The sequence below is a fragment of the Corvus kubaryi genome, unplaced genomic scaffold (assembly GCF_017639235.1).
Source record: "Corvus kubaryi isolate FWS band 111438036 unplaced genomic scaffold, C.kubaryi_AGA036_p1.0 126, whole genome shotgun sequence".
Classification (NCBI taxonomy): domain Eukaryota; kingdom Metazoa; phylum Chordata; class Aves; order Passeriformes; family Corvidae; genus Corvus; species Corvus kubaryi.
Window position 1 is genome coordinate 20,344 of NW_024580661.1, and position 10,196 is coordinate 30,539.

The 10,196-nt window shown below is 41.0% G+C and overlaps 1 protein-coding gene across 3 annotated transcripts; it reads right to left on the bottom strand.

Annotated features, from left to right (window-relative positions):
• Positions 1-298: 298 nt before the first annotated feature.
• Positions 299-8,950, bottom strand: TFAM (transcription factor A, mitochondrial). Of its 3 annotated transcripts, XM_042021692.1 has the most exons (6): positions 8,470-8,923; positions 6,512-6,582; positions 4,500-4,649; positions 3,042-3,137; positions 2,167-2,223; positions 299-1,216 (listed from the first exon to the last, which is right to left on the bottom strand). In XM_042021692.1, the coding sequence occupies exons 1-6, from the start codon at positions 8,906-8,908 to the stop codon at positions 1,004-1,006; spliced, it is 1,026 nt and encodes a 341-aa protein (XP_041877626.1). In that variant the 5' UTR covers positions 8,909-8,923; the 3' UTR covers positions 299-1,003. The 3 variants fall into 3 exon arrangements, with proteins under 3 accessions (XP_041877626.1, XP_041877637.1, XP_041877646.1); XM_042021703.1 differs by lacking the exon at positions 2,167-2,223; XM_042021712.1 differs by lacking the exons at positions 2,167-2,223; positions 3,042-3,137 and having other exon boundaries at positions 8,470-8,950.
• Positions 8,951-10,196: the final 1,246 nt, after the last annotated feature.

Here is a 10,196-nt window from a genome sequence, read left to right on the forward strand (position 1 = left end):
CATGTCTTTGGGAGGGGGGAGGGGAAGCTCGGAACAGGCAGCAACAAGGGCCCTGAGCAACCTGACTTAGTGAGTAGCATCCCTTCCTACAGGAGGGGTATGGGAACCATGTGATCTTGAAGGACCCTTCCAAGCCAAGCCTTTCTAGAATTCCATGATTATTTTGTGGGTCACTCAGAACAGATGAGATCCACCAACTACTGAAAAAGTTGTCCTGCCTTGTAAAAACAGATTCCTCAAAATACCGATAAGACTTTAACTAAGATGGAAAGACTGCAGGAAAGAAACCAACCATCTCTTCAAAATACCTGTATTTATTACATCAAAACTCAAAGTCCAAACAGTTCACATTTTTTCTTTTCCATCTAGGTCGTCCCAAATGTGACAACAGCAAGTCAAAAATGTTTGTATGTATCCAAACAAAACCATGGAATGAAAGTCCAATAAAGGTACATTCATACAAAAGTCATATGATCTTTAATCAAATGCAATGTAAGTGGCATACACAGATTAACAGGTACAAAAAGATAGATGCATAAAATAAAAGCTAGGATTTTATGTTTCTTGTGCCTGTTGTTGAAATGCAGAACATCTCACTACCAATAACATGGAGAGAATAAAACATAGCAGCATTAATTCCGATTTCAATCCTTATTTACAGAATTTAGATGGTAACATTGTAGAATATTCTTTCTTTCATAAAGAAAGAAACTTTATTTTTTCATTAAAAAATACCTTATAAAAGCTGACTATTATCTACCATTATTGGAGAGCTCTGCTGATGTCAGTGAGTATCAGTATTCACAGTTGATTAACCGACTGCTGTTCTACATTTCAGGCTACACCTACAGTGATTGTATCAGTCACTTCTGAGAGACAGTAACTCCTCTCTTACCTGATCACCTTTCAAAAGGGCCCTTCACGGATTTTCCAAATTTCAGTGCTAATGCTGACTGCAGCATTAACACAGCAGGAAAGAAATAGTACAACCAAAGGGGTTTTTTTATTCTTCGGATTTTTTTAATTTTGCCTTGTTTCCACCTGAGGAAGCTTTGGCTGTTTCAGCTTGCTTTGCAGTTTCAGCAGGTTTCTTTTTTAGCCTTTGCTTTTTGGAACGCACCAGGTCTTCACGTCCCAGTTCAATCATTTTTGCTTCCCATGACTTCATTTCATTCTCATACCGAACCTTATCATCTTCAGCAAGCTGCAGGTATGGCTGAAAGAAAATAAGGTATCAAGAGTTACAGAAGGGTCTTTTTCTGGAAAACTGCTGCAACACAAAGGTGACTTAGAACAACACCTGTGCAGTGAACAGCCCAGGCATTTGCTTTCACCACCAGCTAATTGGAAAAAAAAAAAATCAAACTTGCAGAAAAATACAAAGCTTTGGCACTAAATTGCAGTTATATCAACAGCTGGCCATCCCCTGAAGAAGTTGTTTATTCAGTACTGCTACTAACAGTTAAGGCTTTTTTATTTGGGCACTAGTTTGAGAGAGCTGGATTATGTGAGGCACAGGAATATATACTGCTGTAGAATTATTTCAACTTATTTCTCTACAGTAAGAACATGAACATAGGGTGTGTCCTAGGTACACATTAAAAACCACCTGGAAGAAGAGCATTCAGGAGGAAGGACAGTAGGGTACAGAATACCTGAAAATGTCAAGGTTTAGTTCAGATTTCAGTAGAGCACCCCTCCACTTTTGATTTGCTCATCTACAGGTTCGTAGTTCAATACACTGAGAAAGCTGGCAGAAAATTATCCCCCAGACAACCAAAGTTAATAGATTACCCTGTGCACATCACTTGCAGATTTCTGTTGCTTTCCCTTGTAAATAGTCTTTCCATGAGCAGCAAATTCTTATGCTGGTTTTTAAAGATATTGTGGACTATTAGAAAAAAATCAAATTGTTGCATATTATTCCACCTTCTTTTCTAGATATTAGTTAGCATCCACTTTAAGGCACACTGAACTTCTATCCCACTGACTCACATGGAATAAAGGTAATGACAATCTTTTTCAAGATGCATGAATATCTTGGAGTATTTTCCTCAGTATTACATTTTGAGCAACTGAGTTCAAGATTTTGTACGAATATATCAATTTTGACTCAAGTTTGTAATTCTGATTAGATCAGAGCCTCATCCAAATCCTCTGACATACCTGTTTTTGGGAAGTAGACAGTTTTTGCCATGTATCAAATAGTTTCTTCAGCTTTGCCTAGGGAATGCAGAACATGCAATACATGAGGGCTATTTTAGGAGTAGACTGACTTCAGAAGGGTACAGATGAATGCTGCACGAGTGAAAGCCAAGCATAAACCAATGCAAAAAAGCACAAAGTCACAAATCTTGCTTCCCCTTATTTACTCTTTTAATGTAAGTAAACAATAGAGTTCAAAACAAGCTTCTGGGCATCATCTGAGCCACATTTACAGCCTGGGCCTCAGCTGACTGGAGAAGCCTGCCTTGTACATGGAAAACTGAGAAACAAAATACATCCACCATCCTGACTTACTGACTAAATGTGTAGGGTAAGGAACACATGATGCACACAGGGCAGGTCTCCACCACTTCAAGTGCTATAATCCACCAGTAACTTACATCACCCCAAAGCAGAGTTTAGTGCAGAACTTGTGAGTTCGCTGAGGAACTCCTGCATGTTCCATACCACCGAGCTGTAGGAGGTAAAATAACCTGCTACTGCCAGAACAGGAGCACACCACCACAACTCTTAGAAAAACTATTCTATTTCTACATCAAAACAAAGAGAAGAATAATTCTCTCCTTACAAAAGGAACAAATGAAGTCTGTAACACTGAAGTGCAAAAATTTTAAGGCTGTATACCCACACAGCACTTTATACAGGCCATGTCAGTAGTACAGCCAGATCGCCACAGCCTAAAGAAGATAACCTAAGCAATGCAGCATCGAGACACTGAACTACTGAACAGTATCTTTGAAAATGACAGAATTTAAACTACATTTTCCTGAATACAATGGATACATTAAAAAAACCCCCAATTTTTCCTGGCTTACCACAGGTGAAATTCCCTCACTTTCTTGAAAATTTTCTGACAGGAAAATGTTAAAGCCGCTACGAGCTCTTTTAGGTTTTCCAAGCAGATTCAATTCCTTTAAAAACAACAGAAGAAGTTATTCCATCTACTAAGCATGCATTTGTTCTAAATCTAAACTTAGCATTTGTCTTTATATTTTATACAAAAATCAAACACAAATTCTTTCTTTGGAGTTTTATTCTGTAAACTAGACTATATGTCAAGATGCTCTTCGTGCTTTTCAAGACTAATGCTACACTACAAAAAGCTAACAACTTGAGTTTTCACAAGTTGTTGAAAAAGCATTTAAAACTGATTCTTACTCCAGCTAAGTCTTCCAGAAACCAAAAGTGTTACTAAATTCAACTCTGTAATAAAGTAATGATGACAGGTTTTCTATTATTCTTCAGTAAGGCTTCCGTTTCTGGTGTGAAATACTGCCTGTGTGCAGAGAAGAAGGCAGACACCCATCTGTGTAGAGGTGAGAGGCTGGAAGAGAACTGGGTTTCTGCTATCAGAATGCTTTGCCTACAGGGATGATGGCTAGAGAATGAAAGTACAGCAAGTTCTAGATGCAATTACACTTCCTGTTTTCTCCAGTCCTGATACTCCCATTGGAGCCTAGGTGCTGTAAATTAACATCTGCTCAGGTATTAGATATGTCAACTGAATTCCTTGTGGTGCCATACTCTAAAAAGGATCAGCAGAATCATTTAGATTAAAAACTCCCTCTAAATAGGGGTCTTTTAAACCAAATTTGTTTTGCTTTTGCCAGTTAGGGCAATGCCACACCAGCAGTTTAATTCACAGAAATAAGTAAGCAATATGTAACCCCTTTGATTTTGCCAGACAAACCATAATATTGTACCTTTACAGATGGTTCTAAGGATTTATACATAAACCAGACAAAAGGGAATAAGGAAGATGATCCTTATGAATATAATAGTAATGGACACAAACAGATGTCACAGCAGCAGCGATACAGTGGCAGAGTCCAAGAAAGGAAGGAAAAAAGGCTACTTCAAACAGCTGCTACCTTGTAGGGGCTAATGAGGGAACAGACACAAAGTCTTTGTGAAAAGCTATTTCTGGATGTCTTCCCATCCAAAGAGTTGCTGGTCCAAATGTCTTTTACTGCCTATCCTTTCTCCGGTAGCTCAAGAAATAGGGAGAAAAAAGCATAGAGAAGCCACCTCTAAGCACAAAGATATGTGCTAGTTCTGTGCTCTTCAAGCACAGGAAAGCCACTAAAACAGCTGCTAACACCAGTAATTATTTTAGTCCATGGCATTCTGGGGGGTTTGTGCTTGTTGTGCGTTTTGTTTTATTCGGAGTTGCTTTTGTATTTCTAAAACATGCTTCAACTCTGCTTTGTATACTAGACAAACAGACTTCAGGTTCCTTGAGAGAAAAGAAACCAGAACTTCAAAATACTTACTCTTTTTGCCCTGATTGATCTTCTCTTTGCCACTTGTTTTCTCCTCTCCTCTTTCAAAGCTGCAGCTTGGGCTGGAGTCAGTTGGGCTTTAAAAGCAGCCATCTGCTCTCCATATCTTTTCCAGTCTGTCTTTCTTGCTTCCTCATAAACCTATGGCACAAACCACCACCAGCCTTAAAGAAATGCTTTCAGTCAGAAGCACTTGACCATTAGACAAGCTAACGTTTCTAACCTATGAGTAGAAAAATTATAGACTGAAAAAAATTACCCCAGAACATCAGATTTTCATGTTTGATTCCCTGTTCTACATTTCAGAGACACAAAGGGAAAGGTACATAGAGTGAGAAGTCCAGACGGGATGTGAGAGCACCTCAATTCTTTTGAACAAAGATATTTCCTTTAGAAAACGGCACTTACTTCCTAACTGCCTCTAATTGTTAACTGCAACCAAGGAAGAACAACCATTACTTTGCTATAAATAGCATTTAAATTTTGCAAAGATCAGCAAGTCCTAGAGTTGCTTCACATTATCCCTTGAAACTGCCACTCAGAGAAACTTCACTACTTATGACTTAATTTACTGACTCTTAAAAGAAATTTACATGAAGCAAAAGAATTTCGTCCTTTCATTAAAACTGAGGTTTCACCTAACTTATACACAAGAGGAGAACAACTTTACAAAACTTGTATTATACATGTAATGCAATATTGCCATTCAAAAAGGAGAAAGAATTGGTCTGCAGCCCCACAGCTACATGGAACGAGAGCTGTATCATTTCTCCAGCAAGAGATTAGAACTGTTAAAGCCAAGGTCATGTACAAGTGCAAGTAGCAAAGTATCTTCCTTTACTGGGTTTGCATGGCCAGATTTTTGTGTTGAAGGAGGTACAGGAATGGTTCCTATGAGAAGCTGCCATGCCTGATGGAGCCAAGGCCAGCCAGCTCCAAGAGGCACCCTCTATTGGCCATCAGTGATGGTGGTGGCACCTCTGAGATAAAAGACTTAAGAAGGAGAAAAAGAAAACTGCACAACTTCAGCCAGAGAGGGCAGGGACACACACCATGTCAGAAGAACATTTCTACCGATCTTAAGGTCAGGGAAGGAGAGGCAGGAGATGCTCCAAGCACCAGAGCTGAAGTTCCCCTTCAGCCTGTGGTGCAGCCCACAGTGAGGCAGCTGTGCCCTTGCAGACCATGGGGGAGCAGAGATCCACCTGCAGCCCATGGAAGAGACTACACTGAAGTGAGAAGATGCATAAAGGGGGCTGTGACCCCATGGAGGACACACAATAGAACAGCCTATTCCTGAAGGACAGCAGCCCATGGAAAGGGACACATGCTGGAGCAATTCCTGAAGAACTGCAGCCCATGGGAAAAACTCATATTGTGAGCAGTTCATGCAGAATTGTCCCCTGGGGGAGGGCTCCCATGCTGAAGTTTTCCCACTTAGCAGGAAGGAGCAGCAGAAACAACACATGATGGACTGACCTCAGCCTCCATTCCCTGTCCTCCTGCACTGCTGTCAGGAGGAAGTAGAGAAATTGGGAGTGATGTTGAGCCTGGGAAGAGTGGGGAATAGGAGGAAAGGTGTCTTAGGATTTTAAGTTTTTACTTTTCATTATCCCACTCTGATCTGATTGGTAATAAACTGATTTCCCCAAGTGAAGTTCATTTTGCCCTGACAGTAACTGGTGAGGGACCTCTCCCTGCTTTATTCCAACCCACAAACTTTTTGCTGTATTTTCTCTCCCCTGCCCAGCTGCGAAGAGCAGCTGAGAGTGGCTTCGGTGGGCACCTGGCATTCAGCCAGGGTCTCCCCACTACACTTCCCTTGAGTTATTCAAAGCTCCCAATTCTCCCAACTGTTTTGATGTCTGAAGCCCTTTGAAAACAAACCCACCAACCAAAAACACCCACCAGAATAAACAAAAAAACCCACAAGAGACACCAGACCAAATAAAAATCCACCATCTGTAGAGTTCAAAGTACTCAGGGAAAGGATACAACCTTACCTGCTTCTGTGATGCGGGTAAATCCTTCCATGCACATGCTAATTTTTTAATCAGTTCCAGGTTGCTCGATTCTGTACATTAAAATCAGAAAGCCCAGAAATAAAGATCAACATTGTATCTTTAGTAAGGTTCTTCAGTTTTTACCAAAGAAAGCTGTCACAAGTATCATCTTCCTGTACAAATGCATTTTCCTCCTTTCATAAACTACCTCACTGTGGCAGTTAAAGGGCATTGCAGTATTTGGGGGATGGGGAAGAGTCATTGCTCGCCTGGAACAAAACATGCAGTTATGAACTGAAGCACCATTTCAAGGCAGCTATTATCACTCCACAAAAATTTCGTATTTTTTGTCTTTTGAGCTGCATCCTTTTCTATACAATGCAAAATGGTCTGAATTTGGAGGGCGGAGCAGGAGAAACCAAAAGTAAAATTTCCAGTTCTAACTTTTTTAGCAAAAAGAGTCTGCTGAATTCTTCATTCGAGTATAACGTGACTTTATCCACTTAATATAGCACATATACTTTGATCTTTATTATCCTTTACTTACAGTATTATTTAAAAGAAGTTAAAAAAAAAGTAATTTCCTTCTCCAGCAAACAAAATTACTTTAGTCTGCTTTGGTTTTCAGCTGACTGCCTTTGCCTCTGGCTCTTGCACTATGGTGATGAGGCCTCCAGCCAGACTTGAATTTGATAAGGGAAAAAGAATAATTAAAAAGCAAGCAAGCAACCAACCAACCACAAAAAGGCCCCAAGCAGACAAACCCCAAACAAACCCAAGTGTTGTGCAAAGAGGATATAAGGTCTTCTTTACATGCAAAATCCTTTACAGGCTTTCCCTCTACTTCACAATAAAAGAAAAAACAGATGAGCTTCTCTCCCCCCTGAGATGTAAAGTTCAGCCACCTCAATGGTGGAAAAGTGTAACTAAGCTCTTCTCAGTAACCTGACTTTCAGAATTCTGGAAAAACAAGACAATGAAAAGGTTTTAGTGCAAGTAAATCGGCCTTAAAACCTTTGAAAATATGATGCTATGACCACTGATAACAGAAAACAAATAAATTATTGGGTTATTTTTGATCATTACCTGTTTCGGAACAAGAAAACCCCAAACTCTCAATTTGTATATAAGATCCAGTATGTTTATTTGCAGATTATTCAAATTTTGGAAATGTGGAAAACACTAGTGTGGTGCATAACTACAATATACTCTAATCAGTTACCAACCTATGAGAGTGGAACTCTTGAACTGGTGAGCTAAGTAGGATATCAAATGGTTTTCCCTACTTAAATCTTCCTCAGGATTTGCCCAATATGACCATAGTTCTTTAAACATTTTAACCTTCAACAGTATTTCAAAACCAGCAAATCTATTCTGCAGCTCTCTGGCAAGAGTCACTGCCTTGCCTGTAACTGAAGTTTCTGATAGTAAATCAAACATATTCACAGAAAACCATTTTCCTCTAAATACATTTACTTTTTCTCCCATATACAGTAATGCAATCAAGTATCTGTAATTTTTCAATTACTAAGCCTCAAAATAAAATCATACACAGCTCATAATATCAGCAAAAGTGTACTTCAAATATATGGAGTCCAAAAATAATTGAAAACCATAAATCATTGTTAACATGTATTACCTAGATGAGATATTTCATCAAGCATTTTTAAAGTTACACACGCATGCTCACTTTTTTGACTTATGAAGCACAGAAGACCAAGCAGGCACGTGCAGGCAGTGAGTATGGCTATGCTGGATTCACCCCGGGAATGGTACAGATAAACAGATGAGTTGCATCTCCGAGATCACGACAGCTTAGATCGCTCCCGAGGTTCGCTTTCACAAAGGGACAGGTTGTTCCGGCTTCCTGGCTCACCCCACTCTGGGGGGCGGCGGTATCTAAGCTCCGGCGCCCAACAGCGCCAACCGCGGGCCCCGCCTCCCCTCAAACCTCGTACCTGGGTTTTTTTCCCTAAAAGCCGGACGGTTGTCTATTACAAAACGAAGATAGGCGGTGAGGGGCCGCTTCGGGCGCTGATTCGAGCTGATCCCCCGAGACAGGCACTGCTCCGCCGCGGCACCGGCCTTGCACACAACGGCACCGTCGAGGAGGGTCCCCGTCCCCCACTCCCGCAGCCCCGATCCTGTTCCGCACCGGAGGAGCCGCCGCGCGCGCGCGCCCGCGCCCGCGCCCAGGCCCAGGCCCAGGCCCGCAGCCCGACCCAGCAAGGCCGCTGCCGCCGCCATCCCAGCCCGCCGCGCCTGCGCGCGAAGAGCGCGCGGTACCCTGGGACAGCGACGCGGAGGGCGGAGCCAGGGTGACGGCTGCAAGGTGACCCCCCGCAGCCCCGCCCCCACGGGCACACGAAGTTCTGAACCACGGGCGGGCGGGTTCATTGTGTGCGCGCGCAGGGAGCACATGCAGGCAGAAACTTGTAATAGATCAGAAACTAACTGGGCACTAAGTAACTAAATCAGTTGATGAGGTGTGGCCAAAAACTAACCCCACGGCTTCACTGTTTTCTTCGCAATGGCAAGCTTTTGGGCGGTGCTTTGTCTGAAACAGCAGACGCCACAGATCCGACCAGTTCTCGGGGAAAAAGGAAGATTTACATTTTATTTTTTTTTCCATCGTAGTAAACAGCACAGAATGAAGTGACCTTTCAGCCCCGCCCCTGGAAACAGAATTTGTATAAAAAGGGTTAACGGAGGAGCTCTGAAGGTGCAGTAGCAGAGATGTTTCTCTCTGCAGATTAAATCCAACCCGTTCATTGCATGACTGAAGTTTAAAACAATGTATTTATCATTTCATTCCGATAATTTCAAAATCAGAAAGGCTGAACTGCTAGGAGTATCATAAGAATCAAAGACAAAGCTTCACACCTCTAAACTAACAGGATCATAAGACAAGTTCCTTTTTTAATATTTACATATGCTTAATATGTCTTACACACGGGTGTTGGTTGTTGGTTTTCAATCCTCCTACCAGTTTCATATTGTGGTGGACAGTCATTCCTGCATGCAGGGCACAAAGACCAGAAACATTAACAGTTAAAATGCAAATGTTTTCAAACCGCCCCTAGCACAAACTGATAAACCAAGAGAAACCAAGTCAAACTTCCAATATCACACAGTTCAGTACAGATATTCCAAAAATTTAAATAATTTCTAGTACAAACAGATTACTACTTACCTAGATAAAAAAAACAACTCTGTGAATACATTCTGATGGTCAATTTTCTATGATCACTGGAGCACAAAGTACAAATGATGTCTTTGCCTTCCTAGCTCCATTGTCCTAGTTCAAGTATAATGAAGCACTCAGTAACAAAAAAAATGCATTTATTCAGCTTGCAAAATGTAGTGAACAGAGATATTTTAAGGTTATTAGAACCACTCTCAATTGACCTGCTGTTTCAAATATCATCATTACATTACAGATAAAACCAGCACAGAAATTACATTTTCCCATATGTGACCAACTAAAGGTCAGTAAATTAGCAAACACAAAGCTAATATTCCACTAATAGAAATAAAAGCTCTGACTGTGCATACTTACCACCCATACCCCAAATTCCACTTCGATGTATGTTCGAATAAAAAACAACCAAAAAAAGCCTCAAATCAAATATATTTGTGCTCTTAAAAATGTATTTTATGATGACAAATTTCCCAACTGCAAGTC

Excerpts from the sequence above, each read along its gene's own strand:
- TFAM (XM_042021692.1), bottom strand. The coding sequence starts at position 8,908 with ATGAACCCGCCCGCCCGTGGTTCAGAACTTCGTGTGCCCGTGGGGGCG. Across the intron at positions 3,138-4,499 it reads GATCAATCAGGGCAAAAAGA|GAATTGAATCTGCTTGGAAA; the intron begins GTAAGTATTTTG and ends TTGTTTTTAAAG. Across the intron at positions 2,224-3,041 it reads GTGAGGGAATTTCACCTGTG|GCAAAGCTGAAGAAACTATT; the intron begins GTAAGCCAGGAA and ends TGCATTCCCTAG.